This window comes from Typopeltis vanoorti, chromosome 8, assembly GCF_054136105.1.
Source record: "Typopeltis vanoorti isolate ZY-2024b chromosome 8, IOZ_Tvanoo_1.0, whole genome shotgun sequence".
NCBI lineage: Eukaryota > Metazoa > Arthropoda > Arachnida > Uropygi > Thelyphonidae > Typopeltis > Typopeltis vanoorti.
Window position 1 is genome coordinate 80,356,778 of NC_143556.1, and position 23,417 is coordinate 80,380,194.

General features: G+C 35.9%; 1 protein-coding gene across 1 annotated transcript in view; it reads left to right on the forward strand.

Moving 5' to 3' along the window:
* The first annotated feature begins 7,023 nt into the window (after nt 1–7,023).
* The window catches only part of LOC150104164 (heart- and neural crest derivatives-expressed protein 2-like), a 34,626-nt gene continuing 18,232 nt past the window's right edge, over nt 7,024–23,417 (forward strand). The window contains exon 1 of the mRNA XM_090396786.1: nt 7,024–7,830. Within this exon, the coding sequence (XP_090252912.1) occupies nt 7,279–7,830 (552 nt within the window). The 5' untranslated portion in view covers nt 7,024–7,278. The remainder of the gene's footprint in view (nt 7,831–23,417) is intronic.

A 23,417-nucleotide genomic window follows, 5' to 3' on the forward strand; every position in this document is an offset into this window, starting at 1 on the left:
AAATTGACAATGCTGGATACGTTTTAGTAAGAATCTCAAACTCCTAATTACAGTAAACGTGTCTAGCCTCGATAGACTTGTTTTGTTGTACATTCCAACGGATAGATTGAAGTACTACGCATTACGTAAAATGTACGTAAAATATTTCACGCATAACTGTTCCTTTTGCGACGTGAAAGTCAAATCTCACCCATTAAAATCACTGTTACTTCATGCCATTTAGCAGAGTTAGGATTAAGAAAATGAATAATTACAATTAATATTTTAAACCAATACTCGAATAACCTCAGTTTAAATTTATAGAATTTTCATTAAAATTACAATTTAATATTTTAATAGTAAGTTTGGTTTATTTAGATTTACGGACGAAGGAACTCAGGCTATCATTATTAATGTGACGCTAATTCTAAATTCGCACTAAACTTGCAAAAATTATTCTGACGTGCCAAGTGAAATATTTTCCTGTGGTTATTCAACAGCAAAACAGACATTTAGAATCCTAATCAACATATTCGTTAGAACTTGCTAGTATGTCTGTTGACGTAATTTTGTGATTCATAGCAAACGTTTTTATTTCTTGCACTTCTTTCAGCACCTGTTTGTTAAACTGTTCAAGGAAACGTAATGCTTTTTTCTCGGTATGAATGAGTCACTTGAACAAAAACACTTGTATTTTGAGTGGTCAGGAAGTTTATCAAGTAATGAATCTAATTTCAATTTCGTTCTTCTGTTCAACATTTCTGGGTTTCTTAGTATTTTGAGAAGCAGTGCTTTGAACAAAATTCGTCATGGGGGGGGGGATTACTTTCAAATCCACGGCATTCACTGTCATCTCGGTTAAGAAAGGCCTTATGGTTCCCAAATAGTTTTCAGGGAAAATGCAATACTTTTAAGACAGACATCTGTTCATCTTTCTGCAACTGATGATTCGAATGTCTGTGTAGTGCTTATCTTGCTAGATGATAGACGAAAGAAAATAATTTCTCTTCATATATTCTGAATAGAGATTGATGCATTGTTACGTGTAATGTGCAGATATAACTAATTTTTTTAAATATCAAAGAAATGTCCAATATTGAGTGAAGATAAGTATATTCATATAATTCCATCATTTCCGATTTGTATGGACCACATTAACACAAGGTAATAGCCGGAGCTCTTAAATTAGTCAGGTTAACAGTCAGTCATAGTGAGGTTAACAGTCAATTATAAAGTAGAAAGTTTGAATCTATTTGTTTGTTTGTCTGTTTGTATAGTTTAGCGCAAAAAAAAAAAAAAACCAATAGGAAAACGTTGGCATATCCATTTAATACCATCGTTACTGACTGCACTACTCTCACTACTTAATAATCTCACACTTAATTCCTGGTTTCTGAAATTATCGCTTTGCGGGGGTAACGTAGAAAAGCAGGGTATAACTTGAAAAGAGGTAGAAAACGAATAGAATTACTGGAATGAAATTTACGAGACGAACATCAGGGTATACAGAACTATATATACTAATTAAACAATGAATTAGTTAATCAACTAATATTTCATCTGGTCTTTCTACAAAGAATATCCCTAAACTGTTTTCCCTACGTTTTATTTTTATTTTTATTCTATATTTTGGAGTCGTGATTGGAATGGATTGTCGTTGGCATCTGTCTATAAGTGACCAGGTTATAAGTAATGTCTGTTTAACTACCATAAGAGTTCCGTAGAGCTTTGATACTGTAGCATCAACACATAGGATAGCTGGAGTGTTTCAAGTATCCGAATGAGCTGTATGCGACATATTACGAAATCATTTGGCCTCTCTGGAGATAGATCTAATTACATGACACGATGTGTTGCTGCAGCTAATATTTCACCTGGTCTTTCTACAAAAAGTATCCCTAAATTGTTTTCCCTACTTTTTTTTTTTTCTATTCTATATTTGGACTCGTGATTGGAATGGATTGCGTTTGGATGTTATGTGTGCAAGTAACGTGAATGAATTCAAGAACAGGTATGACAGTGTAAAGGTGCGAATAGTATGGCCTCTCTGGATGAGTTCCTGATTCCCTGGAGGTCTCTTTTAACGATGATGATGATGATAATAATAATTTTACTATTTTATATTTGTTTCATACAATCCACTTTTATAATGATACAACACAGAGAGTCCAGGTTATAAGTGACATCTGTCTAATATCTGTTGAACTACCATAAGAGTTCCGTAGAGCTTTGCTACTGTAGCATCGACATATAGGACAGCTGGAGTGTTTAAATAACCATAAGGTTTATGAAAATATTCAACACTTTTCCTGTTCCAGGTGGATATGATGAATTCCTGTAGTTCCATCAGGTTTGCTGATGGCAAATTATTGTTTGAAATATCGCTTTTTTACCATATCCCATAGATACTTAACGGAATTGAGACCAGGTGATTGATGGAGGAGATAGACAATCCATTTGAGTCACTATACCCATTCCTGGATGATGCGTCTTATGACGTTGTGTGTAATATTACACCAAACGCTACTCACCTGTATGTGGTGAATTCCATTTAGCATGAGAGGCGTAACATAATATAACATACTAGCACATACTAGCTTTAATATGTGTTAAGTTTGGCTAATATATATATATATATATATGTATGTACTGTATATATGACAAAAGGCCTAAATAACTAGAAGAGAGGTAGAAACAGAGGTAGAACAACAGAACTACTTGAATGAAATTTACAAGACGAACATCAAGGTATACAGAACTATATATACTAATTTAAACAATTAAAAACTGAATAAATTAAATAAAATAGCTGAAATAACCAAATACGTAAAATTTATGAGTAATGAATCGAATCGCGCACAACATGTGGAGAGAATGGACTCAAAAAAGATTGCCGAAGGAAATATTAACCTGAAATCCACAACACGAGACTGAAATTTTAAATCTGCATTTGATAAAGAAGAAATGCATGAACTCAGACATAATAATAAATGCATTGTATAACGCATCAGTGAAAGAACACTGACGTTCAGTTATATCCAGAACTTGATTCATGTGTGCACATCTCCCCATATTCAAATCCACGCATTTCCTATTCAAGATATTTGGCTGAAGAGCGGATACACTAATGTATTCGCTTCGCAGCCAAAAGGCTGCTGGTTCGAATCCCGCCGTGGGCATGGATGTTTCTGATTGTCTTTAGAAATACTAGTAGCGGTGGTGGGCGGAGGTTGATGACGTTGGTGTAGTTGCGGTGAGTTGGTGGATTGAGTGGCGGAGACAGAGTTGTAGAGCAGGAGCCCTCCCTCGATGAGTCTTTGGATTCCCTGCAGGTGTCAAATAATAATAATAATAATAATAATAATAATAATAATAATAATAATAATAATAATAATAATCAAATGTCCAAAATTTAATATGCGTTTTCACAGGTTGTCTGGAGAAAAATCTTTTAATTTTCGTCCAAGATCGGGTAACTTAATCCTTCCTGAACTGATAAAGTTCATGTAGTCACAAACAGTTATAAACCGTAGTCTCGTTCCCAGAAAAGCTGACAAATGTCCAAACCACTCTGCCACAGAGATGTACCCTATTCAAGTATCTACACAAAAATTCACTAGCAGAGCAGTAGTAAAATCTTCCCTGTGGGGGAGATATACTACTGCCTTGTAAATGTCGGATTGAGCCCTTCAAAAAGTAAAGAGGATCAACTGATAAAAACAACTTGAACAGCGTGAAAGGATAATAAATGAATAATTGCTCACTTAAGTGTCCAACCAAGAGGTTTATTACTGGTTCCCCTCAGTGAATATGACGGTGAGGGTCACAGGTCAAGTTGAAGAGGACCTTCAAAGGAACCTGTGGCTGTCAGCAAACTGAATGCCACAGAATCTTCACAGACCATGTTTCTGAAATGTTTGGGTGCTGAGCTCATAAAATGAGAAAGGAAAGTGAATATTTTTTATTAGACGGGAGATGATTTTCATTGTCCGGTGTGAAACCATCACCTTGCATGTTAGAGAGTTGAAATGGAGTAAAAAAAATGAATTGAATGCAACTCCAAAGTTTCTAGGTTAAGTAACTATTCTCACGCCCGAGGTATTGATTTCCATTTGTGTGTGGGGGGGGGGGGGGAGTATAATATTCTCCTTTTTTCAACCTTTTTTCTTTTTGATTTCGAATTCTTATAAAAGTAAAATAAAACTAAAACCAAATCCCATTGATTCTAAGAGCAAAATAAAAATTTCGAATTCTACTTTTCCACTTTTTTTAAAAAAAAATGTTTTATTTATAGAATTTAAGACACCACTGACTCCATACAACATCGCATTTTTCATTTGAACTTTCTTCATCTTTATGACCCCGCTTTCAAGTGCGGTCAGAAGAATACGCATTTGTTAGTTGATCGAGGACTGAGAATGTTTAAGAAAATTCTGTTTTAAATGAACCTGAGTAGTCGGTTTCGGATGGATGTCTCACAGTATTTTTTCTTAAAAAACACCGGAGAAAAGGTTAAACTGGGACGAAAATACATTTTCCTTCTCTCTTTCTCTTAGTAGTGATGTCTACAGGAGATCCAAAACATGCTGTAACGATTATTATTCGTTACAGCATGTTTTGACATAAATGACAACAAAACAGTTTCAGATAGAACAGAGGTAAAAACTAAAACTGAAATTGAGAAGCAAATGTCTTTAGAAAAGTTAAAAGTAGGCTTATATAAAATGTTGTGAAGTATGATAATTAACATATTGCGAGATCCGACAACACAGAGAAATAAAGCCTCAAATAGTTCGAGTGAAATCCAATCACCTGACCATGAAAAGTTGTTGCGGGTAGATAGGCAGGAGGTTCCTTTTGCACAGAGTTTGAAATTGGTTCCGAGTTTAGATGGATACGTAAAAGCAGAATTAAAACTGTCATTTAAAATTAGTTGAATATTTTGGCCGAAAATCTTAAAGATGACACTATGAGCACTGTCCAAAATTGTACTGATTGCTTTATTTAAAAATCAGCCATTATATTCCTTAGCTGTCATTACCTTGCAATCATTTATTGCAAGTTGAATTGATTTTGCTGGTCTCACAGATGTTCAAATGTGTTTCGACAAACTGTTCTTTCTTCAGATATCACCTAACTTCCAAATTTTGTAATGATTTGATAGAAAATATGTAAGAATAGGCCTGACTCACCACAGTATATCAAATGTCATGTGGAAATATCAGAGATTTTCTTGAAACTTGAATTTTTAACCTAGAGAAAACATACAGCTGGTCGTAGAACTCCTCTAAAAGCCAGGAGATCTTCAGTTTTATTTTAGTTGCGTTGGCCTAATCTTAAACAACAGTAACAAAGTCAAATATGCCGGCTTGGTTGGACGGGCAAATATTCGCTCTCTCTTTAATAGCAGTTTAATCTAATCTAAGTGTGACAGGGATGCGTATGAAAGTTTCTGGATAGTTTCATCGCCTGTGAGACCACTTGTACTTATTTGCAGACATTAAATAGCTTGAAAAATGTTCATGTCTGAACTTACATAAGCAGGATTTCTGGAGTATTTTCTAACCTTAGACCCCTTCCCCCCACAATACTAAAAAAGAAATCCCAATGAGCTTAGTAAGATCTAACAGTTAAGTAGCCTACGATATTTGGTTGAAGATCCGATTATCTGACCACAAACTCACGGCATTGTTGTACCGCAAAGAACTCGATAACACCTCTCATACTGTTGTTTGTCGATTGTCCATTCTATTTCGCTCAAAAGACAAAGTGCATTAGTAATGTTCATCTGTACAAAAAAGAACGACACGGACCTCGCATTACACCAGGCTCTAAGTCCATTTGATGTTTCCGACTCCATCAACTGTGGCTTTCTCTGCTATTCCAGAAATGAATAATCTTGTTAACTGCTTTTATATTTGGCTTCAGTTATAGTTCAGCATCTTCCAATCCTCCGTGTTTTAAGCAGAATCTTTACCTCTCTTTCGATAGCGTTCTGTAGTTTTTTTTTTATCATTCTATAAAACAGTTTTAATAATGAACGTTCTGGTAAAATAATTGCATTATCATATTTTTATGATGACGTCACAAAACACGTGGTCTACACAAAAAACGGAGCAATATGATTTAACTGCATAACAAAGTTCTCAAGTCCACCTTATACTAGAAATAAATACAAATATAACATTTTACATTTTTGAGAGAGAGAGAGAGAGAGAGAGAAAGAGAGATATGAGAGAATGTTGAAGCTAACTATTAGAAGCAATCTTCATCACTAGTCTTTTCATGTTGTAATTTGAGAGTTTTGCGATTTCTTACTGTGAAGACGTATTTCCATATTCTACAGTAATTTTGCAGCAGGAGAAATGATTTAATCCATGGGTATGGTTAATAAATATCAAGACAGGGCGAAGTCTATAAATAGAAGGGGGGGGTAGGAGGCTCACCAGAATAAGATGATGCGAGAGAACGAGAGAGAGAGAGAGAGAGAGAGAGAGAGAGAGAGAGAGAGAGAGAGAGAGAGAAAGAGAGAGAGAGAGAGAGAGAGAGAGAGAGAACACATTGGCTATTATTGGAGTTAACGTTGAAGTCACACAGAACTGTCTTCATCGTACTTCTGTGACAGTTCTGCATACCACTGTCACTTATTTTTTGGGGAAAGTGTACTTCTTCGTTAAAATATTAGTTTCCACTTGAGAATGTAAGGTGATGTTTCGCTCCCTCAAGAAGAGAAATTGTTAAAAACCCCACGGCTTTTGCGGTGAACAATGCTACGTAGTTCGGGTATAATTTCCTTGCAATTTGCATGGACGTTCTACAATGAGTGGGTGACCTACAGTGACGCGAGTTTCGACGAAAATCGCCATTGCGCAGCCTTACACCAATTTCCCAACTAAGTGCCGGTGTTCATTCACTAGGGGGGTAGGCGGAGCAAAAGCCAGGCGGAGCCTCTGAAGTGGACGTACTTCGTCCTTAGCGTCTTCGTACGGAGACCCTCTCTCTCTCTCTCTCTCTCTCTCGTTATACATCCGGGACTTTGAACGAGGGCCACGTGATTTGCGGTCCACTCCGAATAGCGGAATGGGAGGTCGAACGCTATCATGATTACGGAGGTGTATTAAAGGAGTCCTCGTGCATGACTAGAAGCCAGTTGAAACACGGACTAACTTACGATAGTGCCTTCATTTCGGGAAACGTGTGGCGGTGTTTGACATGTGGCTGTGACTTTTTTTTTTCCCTTGCTTGCGTCCATCCGGGACCCTCCAAGCAGTGATTTTTTTTTTATACCGAGCGAAGACGATGAGTTTTTTAGGAACTTATCCCCAGACCTTTGTCGCCGACACTTCTTACCATCCCTACTACCCGACACGCTTTGACCCTCATTCCGCTGCCACAGAAGGACCGTACTACGTTGCATGGCCTTTTACTGGATGCCAGAGTCCGGAGCTATCTCCGGTCAGCACGGAATGCAGCCCACCGCCCTATCCGTCCAGTCCCGAACAGTCGCTGCTTATTCCGTCCACTCCAACTTCTATCGGCGCTGTGACAACCGGCAGTGAATACCCTCGAGTGGAACGCTGCGGGAAGCGAAGAATGACGGCCAACCGCAAGGAACGAAGGCGGACTCTGTCCATCAACAACGCCTTTGCCGAACTCCGCGACTGCATTCCCAACGTGCCGTCCGACACCAAACTTTCGAAAATTAAGACGCTACGGTTAGCCACGAGCTACATCGCTTACCTAATGGACTTGTTGGCTCAGGGAGGCTCGGAGAGTCCTCACCACAGCGGTTTCAAAGCGGAGGTCACGAAGACAGTGGAATCGAGGGAGCAGAGGAGGAAGCAGGAAATAGTAAGTAATTAGTCAGTAACGGTGATTGATCAGCGCGCGTGCCGACTTGATGGGCGGGAATGAAATTGCTCTTAGCAGCAGTTTTTCCGAGGTCAGGTGTCATGTACGAATACACTTCGCTTACCGCTGCTAAATGAAAGGGCGACAAATGGTTTTCAGAGCTTCGGAATTGAATACATTCGCCCAATTAAAAAAAAAAAAAACTACTGGAAACGCGAAAAAAATTTCTTTAACCAATATTTGTGATTTAATTAAAATGACTCAATAATGATAATAATAATAAAATAAACGATCCAGTTTAAAATAGCTGCGAACATTGGAAGGCATCCTTTATTTCTTGAGACATCATAGATGATTATCTCCATTGATTCCATCGATATTTTTCTTAGATTCTGCATTTCTCTCAACCGTTTAAATCTTTTATTCCATTCCCAAATAGATCGAAATCATAACCAGTCGATCTCTCCAACTTTCATGTTTTCCAAGTGCATGGGAGCAATTCTCATCATGCCGACTATAATTAAACACTTGAAATGCTCATAACGCAGCTGAAGAAGCTGCAATATGAGGATCATCCTCAATTCCTGATCTGCACATTCAAATGATGTTACATTATTATCAACTTCCTATAGAAATTTCATTGGGAGACTTCTTTATTAATTTATTTTAATTTATCCATATTCAAACGTTAACAAGTAACGATGTTAGAACAGAATTTTTGTTATTACAAAAATTTCGGTTTTTGTTTGTGTATCGCACAAATCGGTACTTCTTTTTATTCACTAGAAATCTTTACACAGAACACACAGAAGAGACGTCAACAATATATCAAGTCGAATTCTCAGTTTTCTTTTTAAACTTGAATTATGAAAAAATATGAATAAAATGAAAAGAAAATCTTTTTTAAAAAATTTATGATTTAACATTAAGCTAGACGAAGCATCGCAATTTGAATATAATCACGATTAACTACTTAAACGGCAACTGGAGAGATTCGGATAACTAAAAATATCTATTAATAAAGAAAATTTGAAAAACAGTTTGGATTACGTGTTTGTTTAAAGAATTTCATTTTATACTAGATGCTGTGAAAAAAAAATGCTCTTGAATTTTTTATGTCGAATTCTTTTTGTCGGTTAATTAACCAGATCTGTTCATCACGTGATTTTTGTATAAAAGGTTGCTGCAGATATTGAGAGTAATAATGGTTCCATTGTATTAAGTTGCTCAGCAACATGTTCAATTGTTGCATTTGAGTCATTATTATTATATTATACAAAGATTAATTGTATTTCCCATTGTTACTTCTCTTCAATGAAGGTTTTATTGTTGTGGCATGTCATTAGTATGCCAGTGAGTACTCCTTTGGGGATTATAGCATAAAATGGTATCGTATGAACACCGCGTGAATAGGTTCTCGTTTTTGCCTCGATGTGTTGTTTTCTTAAGTTCGCTATTTAGGGGCGGCCTTTCCTTGAGTCCATTTTCAAGTATTAGCAGTTAATATTTCAAGCCACCCTCAGTCTTCCGAGCATCCAGGGATCGCTGAAAATAATTAATGAGCAACGGAAATGGCAGGGTGGTTGATTCAGCTGACACCAACGACGCCCGAGAGAGAGAGAGAGAGAGAGAGAGAGAGAGAGAGAGAGAGAGAGAGAGAGAGACCCAGGGGCCAGACTATGCTTGTTCACTTTTCCTATCTGGGTTACTTATTTAACCTCCATTTCCCCTGAGTCTTACCCTTGTCTCTCCTCCTCTTCCTCCTCCTCCTTCTGCTACCCACTTCAGAAACCTCTTGACGACATTAAAGGAATCCGACAGAAAAAAATGTTGAGTGCAGCTTTTGTTGACGGGCATGCAAATCATTCACAGCGATGCAGTGAAGCACCCCCCCCCTCCCCCGATCGTTAAATCAAAGAAAGAAGTAGAAGAAATCCAATACCTGTGTTTCTGCTCATTAGTATTCCAATAGTACGAACCGAAGGTTAATCTTTTATTACTCTAATCATATCTCTTATTAGTCTAATTTTATCTAATTGAGATAATTGAAAGGATGATTAATGATGAATCTATCAGTTGATAGACTATCACAAACTATTACAAACTTCACTATAGACGAAAATTTCAGCTCGTGTAATTCAAACTGTTTCCCCTTGAAGCTTGAACTGTAACCGGCAATCATTTATATTGGGATAAGTTAGACAATCTACAAATATCTCCAACAATTCTGTATCTCATTTTCTGTCTTTATGTTAAGAATGAGTTCTTAGAAGTCACTCTCTCGTCATATAGGAATGCAGTCTGGAAAGTTAAGAAACTTGTATATCAAGCTTGGCAACTTAAGGTTAGCAGTCCCGGTCTCACATGCAAGTCGTAGAGTTTTGTATTCTAAAGTTTTTCTTATTTTTGCTTTTCTTTTTGTAGGCTTTTCCACTTGTCAGTGGCCTGTTCTCAGATTTCATTCTTTACGATTTTTCTAGTCTTCATCCTATAAGTTTCTTTTCTCCATAGTTTTCACAATGGTCCCTCTCTACATAGCCCATTTTCTTCTTTTTCTCCTTCGAGACGGAAGAAATGACCAGTTCAAAATTCTCAGTTGTCACCTGTATCTCAATATCTGTCCAATACTCGCATCCATAAGTCAATATACTCTATAATCGCCCGATACAGCATTTTCCATTCATGTTCTAATAGTTGTTCGTACCTGGCTTGTTCGAAATGCTACGTAGAGTTCGTATTCGCTTGACGTCCATCATAGAGCTCACATACTCGAAGGCATCCACTGATTTTATGCTTCTCACCTCTAACTAATCTATTCTATGTCCCCTACTGCTATTAGGTACATGGTTTTTAACAGGTTGATTCCCAAGCTCCAATGATTAACCGATAATCATTAATATTATGAAAAGTTAGCCAACATCCTCCTTGTCCTGTGCAAGGATCATCAGCGAGAAGAAGGAGAGATATAAGACTTGTTTTCCCATGGGTAAGCTCATTTCACGGCACTGTCTCTTCCATTCCTCGAAGGCCTCATCAAAGTATATCTTAAACAGCGTTGATGATACAGCATCTTTGCTCGAGCCTCTTGCTGGTACTAAATTTCTTTGAAAGTTTGTTACCAATCTTCATCGTAGATTTAGAATTCTCTGCTCTCTCTCTCTCTCTCTCTCTCTCTCTCTTTCTCTCTCCCGCTCTCACTACTGTGCCTTAATACATGCGACATTGTCATCCTTGGAACAATATCAGAAGCTTTCTCCAGATATACAAAAAATAAAATGAAAATTTTTATTTTTAGCAAACTATTTTAAGCAATTAGGAAAATTGGCCAATAAAATACACTCAATTAAAATTTGTAATAATCTGATATTAGATAGCCATGTTTTGAGCTGATTGAAAGAGCGGAGGCACTATTTTTTAATCCGCATCATATTATGAGTTAGAACCTCTTCCCTTGTAGCATGGTTGTTTGTTTGTTGAAGTCACATGTTTTTTGTGGCCGAAGTGGCATGTAAAATACACTGTCTGGTATCTAGAACAGAGTTTCCGAATTGTCTGATCCTTAATCTACTCACGTGCTAAAATGGGACAGATTTGCAACCTGTAGTGGGTGGGATTCACATTAATAAAAAATCACTTGACGAGTAGGAACGTAAGACACGATAATTAACTAACATAAGACGGATTTAACTTAAGTATATATATTTTTATTCGTATAAAATTTTCACCCTGGTATCAAGAGCATCTTCAGTATGACTTTCAAATTCAGAAACTGATAGATTCAACAATGAAATCCGAGAGCAGCACGAACATGATATAGAGCAGGGTTTCCCAAACTTCTTGCTAAAGTGGAGCCCTAAAGCAAATAAAAATGTTTTGCACAGCCCACACAACTCAATCTTTAAAGTAAACATGAAAAAAAGGAAGAAATCAATAAATACTCATCATTTTACAGTTTAGTGCTCCATAAATTTGAAAATTTTAAGTTCATTTTAATGACTACAGTGCAGTTGTTGTATGGAAGTTGTTGTATGTTGTACTGTTGAGCTTTTTAAAGTCTGGTTATGATGGACGTAACTTGTAGCATCTTTGTCATTTTCTGCATTTAGCCTGTTTCTATATTTAGTTTTAGTAGCTGCATATAGTAGAACGTCTTTTCACAGAGATATGTTGTAGGGAAACGTATCAAGAACTTCAAAGCTTGAACAGCAATTTATGACTATTTCTTGTATAAGTCAATCCAAAATGTTTCGCAGAATTTCAGTTGTAGAACCTTAGGGCTCCGCGAGCCCTCTTTGGAAAATCCTGATGTAGAGCATCGTGGTCTAAATACATTAAAATTCTAATAAAAATACCTTTCATAAGAGATTAAAAAATAACTTAATTAAAATAAATAAAAATTAATTTAATGCTGTAACTTGTGTTGAAAAAGTATCCGTCTTATGGGAGATAATTGGATTCCGTTGTTTCTCTTTTGATTCGGTCGATGTAGGAAGGTCTCGCATCTTTCTTTGTATAAATGTTCTAAGAGATTATTACTTTTTTGGAGAACCTTAATTTTTTATCCCAAAGAATTCGGTGAGTGGTTGTGATAGCCTATCACATATACACACAAGATCACCATAAAGAAATATATAAATAAATATAATGCATTTTCATTCCCAAGCAGGATAGGGAGCAACCGTTTTCTTTAACTTTTTGGAAATTGGTAGGCAGCAGAATTCCAGCTTTCATCGTTTTCTTAGCTGAGCACATTTCTGTGCGTGTTAGATGAAGCGCAATTGTCCTAATCCTTACTTGTATTTATTTTCTCTACTGGTGTGTTTGTTCTACCGTCTGTTTTGCTGAGTTTTGAGATTAAAAACCGAATTTCGATGAAGGTACACAAGTCTTTAAATACGGTATTTATAGTATCCTTTAAATATAATACACGAGAAGAAAATGTTATTTAAAAAAACAAGATATTTACGAGAAGTGTCTTCGTTCTAATTCCGGCTTTTGGTATCTTGTATGGATTTATCTTCTAGGTTTTTCCTGAGATTTTTATTTATTTATTTCAGTATGTTACGCTTATATGAAATGTCTGCACTAATAAATAGATTTCGCGCAAATTCTATCTATCTCATAAAACTGACTCCAGCTAATTAGTAGACTTGCCTAACAGAAAAAGGAAAGTGTTAGCCTAAAGGGATATTTGAGAGGGCATGCATACACATTTATATCTAAGATACAGGTGTTAAGAGGTGTTAGCATATATTGTATCTAAGATGCAATATATACTAACGCTTCATAAAATAGGTCTTTAAACTATATGAATTGACTATTTGGGAAATGTTGATCAAGTATCTAAGAAAAATCTATTTTAATACCAACTAGTTTCACCAACTTGAACTGTTGGCATCTTCAGGGTACATGACTGATGATAGGAACTAAAGCTAACAAAACATGTTACAGACTAGACATTAACAGAATTCTAATTATAAATTACAAAACAACACTGAACGTGTGCAATACACGTGTGGCGCGTACATGATTTTAATTGTTGTTGTTAAGGAACGTTTTATAGTTGGTACTAAAGTTCATTTCTTGTGTGTTTAGAGATCTAATTAGGGTCTTCCAGATCTCGGATAAGATTAAACCTTGGTTCCTATTAAGATTTTCTACAGAACGGGCGACTGTTGCGGCTTCTTTAAAAATATGCGAGCGGTAATCCTCTTCTATGTAAGGAGTACAGCTTTTTTCCACTCAACATGGTTGGTTGTGGAGAAATGGGAAGATAAGCCCGATATGTCTTGTCTGTTGTTTTTGACATATCCGACGTGTTCTCTCTGTCTTATCTCAAGGCTTCTTGAAGTTTGGCCGATGTAACTTAAACCACACGAGCATGGGATATTGTAAACTCCAGCATATTTAAAGAAAGGATGGAAGTCTTTTGGAGATCTTAAGAGTTTTCGAATTGTATCTTTAGGTTTAAAGGTCACTCTTATTCTATGTGGTTTGAGGAGTTTAGCAACCTTGTTGGAGGCCGTCCCCACGTATGGAATGACGATTGTGGTAATATATTGAGTGTCTTCTTGTTGTCTTTGTGGTGGATCAGAGAACAGAATCTTGTTAACAAGTCTCTGGGGGTAGCCATTCAAGATGAGGTTGTTGGATATCAGTGTCAATTCGTCTTGGACATCTTTTTGGTCTGTTGTAATCCGGAGAGCTCTCTTCTTTAGCATATGTACAATGCTGAGTTTTTGAGAAATGTGGTGGGAGGAGCTGAAGTGTAAATAACGTCCTGTATTCGTTGGTTTTCTATAAACTGAGAGGTTGAAACGGCCATTAGCTTGCTTTTTAATTAGGATATCCAGAAAGGGTAGTTGTTTTTCTTTTTCAAGGTCCAGAGTGAATTTGATTGAATGGTGAAAGGAGTTGATATTATTTAGGAATTCAAATAAGTCATATTTTTTGTAGTTCCACACAATGAAGATGTCATCCACATATCTCCACCATATTGTGGGTTTGGAGGTTTACTTGAGATAAAATTCTACTTTCAAGATCTTCCATGAAAAGATCGGCACAAGATGGTGAGAGGAGGCTGCCCATTGCCAAGTTAGTCAATTGCTGGTAAATGGTTTTCTTTCATAAAAAATAGTTTGATGTTAGGCAATGACTGAACAGCGAAGCGATGTCTTGTGGAAACAAAGTACCTAAAATGTTGATGACTTCTACCACAGGGATGTTTGTAAATAACGATTGGACATCTAAGCTGGCCAGTCGATCGTTTTCGGAGATGGAGATGTTTTCTAATTTCTCTACAAAATGTTGTGAGTTTCTAATATAAGTATCCGAATTATGGATATGTTGTTGTAGGAGTTTTGCGAGGTGCTTAGACAACAGATAGGTAAGAGAGTTGATACCGTCCACAATAGGGCGTAATGGAACTCCATCTTTGTGAACTTTAGGAACGCCATATAGTATAGGAGTTAGAGGATGCATCGATTTCAATTTTTTAATCAATTCTGTTGGCCAGTTAACCATGTGGCGTAATAAGTTGTTGGTAACAGACATGTCTGATAGTAAATAACTAAGTTTATCTTCGTAGTCTTGGGTGTTTAAGATCACTGTGCTGTTTCCTTTATCTGCTTTGAGTATAATGATATCTTTCTTTTTCTTTAAATTAAGCATAGTTCTTTTTTTCAGAGGGGTAAAGTTTGTGTTGGGAGTTCTTGAAGAAGAGAGGATGGTACTACTTTTTAATCTAAGGTCATTGGCTGTGTGTTGAGGTAACAACGAGATTGCCTTATTTATATTACAAACGATATCCACTTTAGGAATGTGATCAGGTGTTATCGCAAAGTTGAAACCTGTTTTGAGAATAGCGATCTCAGGTTTAGTTAACATGTGATCCGATAAATTAAAAATAACCTTGTTGTCTGGCAAAGAAGGTTTAGGCTTAATATGATTTGCTTAAATGTAGTTATTTTTTTAATTTATTTCCGTTTGCTTTTTGTAAAGGCTTTCTCATAGCTAATATTGATCATTCTGTCTAAAAGTTGCCAAACATCTTGGTCTAAAGTACTAGAGATATCCTCAAAGAAATTGTAACGTTGTGAGTCTATTTTGCTTAATACAAATCTCGAAGCGCCAGCGATGTCTTGAAATATATATGTTCGTCTGGAATGGAATTGTTGCTTTAAAGATAAGAACTTAGGAATAATGTTGTTGTCCCGACATCTTTTTAAAAAGGTGAGGTGATTTAACAACCTAGCTTTCTTGCATTTTAGGAGTTGAAAACTGCGTACCTCTCGTTTAGTATCCCCATGGATTCTATTCATATTAAACGATACAAATCACCTCATCTTTCTAAAAAGATGTCAGGACAACACGATTATTTAATATGAATAGGTCTTGAAACTTATTGTCTTACCTAAAGGGGACTCATTCGCACTATTCAAATGGTCGTTCAGGAATTTTTTTTTTTCCTTTAAAATTCTAGTTCACTATGAATAGAATACAAATTCACAATTTAAAATAAATTGAGAAAGGGTAAGAATTATAAATCATTAACAACGTGTGTATGAGAGAGAGAGAGGGCCCGCTGAAAAGGAACGTTTTTCTTTTTTTCTTGTTTTTCTATTTTTATTTTTTATTTTTAAGTTTTTGGTAATGATAGTAAATGGAACGGAACTGTATCTTTAGTGATGCTCTGACTTTCATTACTGTCAAACTTCATGCTAAAAAATTAAAGAAATACTTTTCATCTTTTATGAAAGGATTCTCAATCGTGGGGAAAAGTAATGGAAATTCTGTTAGCAATCACGTAACTGAAGTAGGTTTTTCCCCGAGTTAAAAAGCATACTACATTGGACAAGAAATGGTATTCTTATTTTCACCCAGATTTTGCTTTATTAAAATCAAAATTCTATTTTTATATACTTAAGATATAATATATATAAATATATATATATATATATATATATATATATTTTTTTAAAATATATATATTAAAAGAATAAATGAATGAATGTTCATTCATTTATTCATTCATGTCAAAAGTGTGAAACCGTCTTGTTTCTGTTCAGAAAAGAACGGCTTCTGTTCACTACCCTCATGTCAGGTCGGGTGCAGAAATGCAGAGGACATCCTCGTAGTGAAATTTTGCATTTCGTTGCTTTAATTTGCCATTAATCGTTTGCAACTTTGAGATCAGGGAAGATCTGATTCACTATCAAGTATTTGTTTTCGATCTCCTTGACAAGTTTTTGTTTTAATCTCCTTGACAGAAGAAGAAGAAGAAAGCAGAGGTGAAAAATAATGACGTATGGAACAGTTTTTATGCCAACACTGAAAGATTTTCTGATCTCAGAATACAATATATAATCAATTATATAATCAAATATATAATCAAAAATCGTGGAGATTTTTTATAATGATTTTAATTGATTGAACGTTTGTATCATGCACAATACAGTCTTCTCCAACAAATGAATGGGATTTAAATTGAGCATTTTACTTCTTACATCAGATACCATACTTTGTACTTTTCATCATGTCTTTGCGCACCTAAATATTTGAGATGCCACTAAGCATCTAAATGCGTTAACATTTAGATGCTTAGTTTTATGTGAAGTATTTTAACATGAACAGGTCAGAAAAACTGTAGGGGATTTTGTAAAACACAACGAGGTTTACATTTGAAAATATTCTACTTTCAGAGTAGAATTAATTTCTTTACAAAAAGCCATGTTAGCAGGAAAAACATCAAAGGAATGACTTTCTTTAGCTTATTGCACCTCTAAGGTTCTTCGCTGCAAGTACCAACTTCTTCCATCCTTTTCTGACTTAAGCGCTTTCAGTCCAGTCCAGGATCCCTATCTGAAATAAGTCGTTTTTGAATTCTATTCTCCCATCAACGGTGGGAAGATAGCATCAGAAGATGATAGATGATAACATCGATAATATCAATGGATGACAGATAAGGAAAAAAATGATCTACATTATATTAAAGTTAAGAAGAATGAGGTATTTTTGGAATTTTTACTTTCTGAATTTGAGAGTAGTAGTGGAAGAAAACACGATCAATAATGTAAATCTGCATTAAGGCCTTAAACTCGATTAACCTTATCGTTGAGAGACATCTGGGTGAATAAAAGTGTTGTCCATCGAGGCATCTTCAGAAGATTTCGACTTGCACCAGAAATAGCAATGCTTTAATGGGATTAGTTACCTGCAGTTCCTCACTGTTGCTGTAACGATGAGTGATTGTTATTTAAAAATATATATAGAAGTCTACATGTGAGATCTTTGAAAAGTTAAAATAGACATCAAGGATGAAGCGATAGACTGGTTTGAAAACAGTTGTTACACACACACACACACACACACACACACACACACACACACACACACACACACACACACACACACACACACACACACACACACACACACACACACACACACACACACACACACACACACACACACACAACAGAGTGATGAAAATGTTGAATACATAACAAATACGATTGGTGCATTAATAAAAAAAATAAGGCCTAATTTTGGTAAGATATCTATTTCAGCGATGAAAGTTTCCTCAGCGATTACATTAAAGATATTATCCAGTTGGATTACTCACCTTATTCTCCCAAATATCCTCGACATGGCCTTCTAAACTTCCCAAGATTGCAAGATATAATTTGAAAAGAAAAGAATCGAAATAAAGAAAAACATTCAAAGAATGCGATATCAACTTTGCAGTCAGTCGAACAAGATATGAAATATCTTGATTTAATGGCTTAAACGCATGACATCCACAGTGTTAAGAGCACAAAGTCATCCAGAACGTATTAATAATAATACGTTCTGAATTTAATTTTACGTTATTTAATACACGTATGCTTGCTGTTGTATTACTCCATAGCCAGATCTCTTATGTAAGCGGTAATGATCTTAAATCCTGGTTAAACGCAGGGGAAGGTTCCACGAGCCCTTTCTTTATGCCCTTTCAGACTCCTATATCATATGTCCGAATAGTATTTGACTCTTTTTGATGAATTTATCTTTTATCAAACTATTTATTACGCTCTGATGCTTATAATTCAATCTCCATATAATATACTTTTTAAACATACCGCAGGAGAGCAAAACCGAATATCACTGTCCAGTGCCAGTGGCGAGTTTGTGTCAGCTCTCAATGAGAGTGTGGAACGGCTGATATATTTATTTATTTATTTATTTCGCAGCATTATCAACATGGGCAACTACGGCTGATCTTCGGAAAATTTTGAAAAATATATGCTTCAGAACTTGACCTTTTCTCAATAAATAACAAAATAAATAACTCCTTTAGTGTATTTTTAGTGCTAACTTTAATGTTAACTTTTTTTGGAAATCGGTAGGTAATCTTCCCTACCTTAGCCTTCGCCCACAGTTGAATTCATGGCTACCGACGATTCAAAACTTTGAGAGAAGGGTGCAGCAGATTAATGCCGCCATTGGTGTTCCTAAGTCCTAAATTATGGTGTTACCGCCTGAAACAGTGTGCGTTCGAAGATCGTGCTTTTTGAGCAGTGGGTTTTAAAATCTCATTTACAAGAGGGCAAAAAATAGTTCTCGCGCAAAGAACGAGTAACTCTAAACCCACAAAGCATAAAACAAAACAAAACAAAAACTAGAACAAAGGCATCCTAATCGGCGACTGGAATCAGACCAATAACAGTACTGATTTCGTCTACAGTGATTCGTTGTAACGAATTACATTGAAATTTTCTGTCTTAGAAAATGTCAATGTAATTCGTTGAATTGGCTTAAGCAAAGATATATTGGATTAATTTTAATAAATATTTTGCACTTTTAATTTATAAAGTACACAGTTTAGTGAGTGCAACGTTGTCAGCGTAATAAAATATATATATCAACTGTTTTCTTGAAACAAATTTCTAATCATCTTATGTATTTAAATAACAGTTTTAAATATTTAAATATAAAAAAATAAATAATGTACTTATATTTTTTTGTTAAATTTAATAAATAGAACATTTTTATTAATAATTTCTTTTAATTTAGTACACCGATTAAAATTTTCCATAAGTTATCTCCATATTTCTGAAGCGTAGCCTTTCGAAATTGAAATATTTTTATATTATCCATATTCAAATTATTATTAAAAATGTCATTGCTGTTCCTGCGAGGTTTCTTCGCAGTACGACTGAAGTCGTAATTTAATTATATGCAACATTCAGCTTTATGTACGGAATGGTGTTTCTGGGTTTGATCCTAACATCGTGTTTCATATTTCTGTGTTATTCTATCCACGTCGATTTTATAGATGGATGTAACTCCTGAGCGACTTCTGTTGTGTTTAAGCGTTGAATGTTTACTACAACATATCGATTTGGAAATTCCTTTCAAGTTCATAGAAAATGAGAGATAGATAAGGAGAAATGTAGTGGCAAGATTGATTATCCGACTTCCTGGAACAGAGAAATGGAGATTCTGCGAAACAGCGTATTTAGCTAACGTTGCGTCATATATGATGTTTAGTCAACGCAATATCTTTAAACGCACACGTTTGTCTCTGTCTTGTACAGATTCGTACTCTTTAATTCATGAAGACTATAGAAACAACTACACACACGTCTGAGAAATTTGTTAGCAGAATTTGATTGCAGCACGATAATATCTATGATTGGCCAAATTCTACTGTGAATTATATCTGCACTGATCCATCCTTTATGGCGCTGACGTTTCCATTTTTTTTTTTTTTTTTTGAGAAGTCGCCTCTCTCTCTCTCTCTCTCTCTCTCTCTCTCTCTCTCTCTCTCTCTCTCTCTCTCTCTCTCTCTTTTAAAGCTCATTATAACTAAATCATATGTATTATTTATTATTATGAAGTACGTATATACTACTAAATTTATAGGAACTTCTTCACACTGAAAGAAAATAAACGCGAATACGTGATATGTAGTTTTATGACCTACGAATGCTAAGGATTATTCGGCGTGAAAAAGAGTTACCGTTTCGGACCAAAATCATAGTCTGATGTCATTGAAAACAACGTCCGACTATGATCTGCTTTTAGCAGTTAAGCATTCCAAGGTCCACAGTTGGCAACGTACTCAAGAAACACGAGACACTGAGTCTAATAGACAGGCTTAAATATATTACAGAACAGGCCCTAAATTAAAAATTGTTTCTCGACATATTGGGAGTTGAACGCGATGAAATTTCACAGAAGAGTTGCAGGCCACAAGACTTTGTTGATAATAACGAATATGCATCGTAGACTGGCACGCTCGCATACTGACCCTGCGTCGTGTAGTAATGGGTCCGCTCTGTAGCCAACGGGTTACGTTCTTCCAGTGTCAGACGTGCTCTGGTATGGAGATTGTCCGAAGAGTGATGTCAATTTGATTTGATTGAATAGCAATATACTGACGTGGAAGTGATTGTGCTTGTAGTATTAAGTCTACTGTGGTAGTACGGGAATCATGATTCCTGGGTTTTCATTTCAACTGAAGTCAATCATCTCAGTCCAGCATCACTACAACAAAAGTTTCTTCCTGCTCAAACGAGAATTCGTTCTTTCTAGTCCCTGGATAAGACTATTGACACTCATTTTCTACTCTTTCACCTTTTTCTCGCATCCAGATAGTGTCAGATAACTTCATTTAATAATAAGCCTGACCTCGCATCGCGGTTCTTTTCTAACTCTTGTTTAGACTACGCCACTAATAAATCACTGAATACTTCCTCTCTAATCTTTCGATGGAAATACATAAGACAAATCCACAATAATATAGAAACTAAGTCTCCTGGTCCAGAAAAAATTGTTCTAGCTGCTAAAAACTTGTGCGCCAGAATTAATACCATCCTGGATCGTCTATACAAGCTGTCATTCTCTTCTGGCATGGAAGCAAGCCATTATCTAGCCAGTCCCCCCCCCCCAAAAAAAAAGGAAATCAAAATCATCAAAGCCATCATACTATCGTTCATCACATTCCCCACCTTAGTTCTCTCGAAAATCATGGAGACCATTAACCAAAAACTCCTTCTTGACCTGCAAGCCTACCAATTAATGAATAATCACAAACATAGATCCATTACTCTCGTTCCACAGCTGATTATCTATCATTATCCACTTTTTTCTGGACAAGGTTGGCCGGGTTCCCTCTTCCCCTTTCATTGGGGTCGCTAGCTTCTTTCACTACGTGTCAAGATGGATTATTTCCTCTTGACAATGTAGAAATAAATCAAGTCTCTGTTCTTTCGAGTACATTTTTCCTTCTGTTCACTAATAATCTTCTCTCGCAAACCTTACATCCTATTCATATTTCTGCTGATGACAGTACATGTCATTCCCTTTTTTGTTTTCATTGGCAACTTTGTAGTAATTAAATGATTTAGGCTTTAAGATCTTCCATAACCAACGTCTTAAACAGTGGTTATGGAAGATATGGAGTAAAGATAAACTGGCAAATTTCACTACTGTCAAAACGCTGTCCTGTCTTATTTCTCAGAAGAAATATTTTACTTCTCTCACTCCTTACTTACGTTTGATAATATTCAGCTCTTCAATCTAGATCGATTTTCTATTTATGGGTTGACGTTAACATCTATCCTATCCTGGCACAAACAGATCGTAGCCTTAGTATTTGGTCCGGTACACCAAAACCTTTCTAAGAATTATTGATGCGGTGAAGAAGAGGGGAAATATACCAAATAGATTATCTTTATCTCGCAAACTCCTCCCCCATTTATCATTCGGTTTCTTTTTGTCATTCTGTAAGTATTTTCATGAGCGCCGCTGCACTAAAAGGGTCACCGCTGTTCTTCCACTTTTTTTTAAACATGCAAGAACATATGTAGCTGCTCGTGTTCCATGCACAGTTCATCTTCAATGTTAATCGAAATTCAAATTCTCATCCATTTCTTTCATTCCGTCTACTTCTGCTATTCGGAAAAGCCTTCCCCATACCGCATTTTCCAATCTGCCAGCTTTCTAAGAAACATATTAACAGATTCCTTCTTTTTCCCTAATCAATTGCCCACAGATGGTGCTGTTGCGCTAAGAGTTATGTCTTATGACTTCTCTCTTTGTGTGTGTGATATTAAAAAAAGGAAAGAAAAGAACAGAAATTTTTCGAGAGGAAGTATACCCTTAACTGTTTACTAGAAACTTCCACTTTTCAATTAAGTTAGTTAATTTCTTTAAGGTAGTTAATTTCTGCTTATAAAACATTTTATTTATAACTAAATAAAATTTTAAGATCTCTCTGACAAATTTAATATTTTTAATTTGATTAAAATATTTCTTAAAATAATCAGTTTTAATCTTAAACACCTTAAAAAGTTTTCCATCAGTCAAATTCATCTTGCTGCATGAATTCAGCAAAGCAAGCACCTCACCATCTTCCAGAAAGAGATTCTAGATAGAAATCTAGAATTTCTAGACAGAAAGAGATTCTATCTAGAAACCCAATCCATATTAACAGCTCTCTATAATGTTTAAAAAATTTAAACCGAATTCCCTCATGATAACAGCATGGAATGCCAATGGCTTAACAAACAAAATTCTCGAGCTGCAAGAATTCGCAAAAAGATACAATCCAGACATAATCTTGATCAGTGAATCCCACCTCAGACCATCAAACAATCCAAAACTAAGAGGTTATATTTTATATAGGACAGACAGACTTAACTCTAGTGGAGGCGGCACAGCTATTTTTATTAAAAATTATTTAAGCCACAACTCGTTGACCAATCCCCAAGCTCTAAACCTTGAGGTGACAGGTTTGGAGGTGCACACTAATAACGCAGGCAAACTCAAAATCTACCCAGCGTACAATCCTCCCAGCATTCTACTATTGACAGCAGACTTAGACTCCATTCTCAGCTCCAAGGATTCCAGAATTATTGCAGGAGACCTTAACTCCAAACATAAGGCTTGGTTCAGTTCGTCAATCAACTCCAAAGGCCGTACCTTATTTAATTACATGTTACTCAACTCATCAATAGTAGCTGGACCCACTGAGCCCACCCACTACAGCCCATCAGGAAGTTCTGATGTATTAGACATAGTTATCCTCAGAAACATCAAAT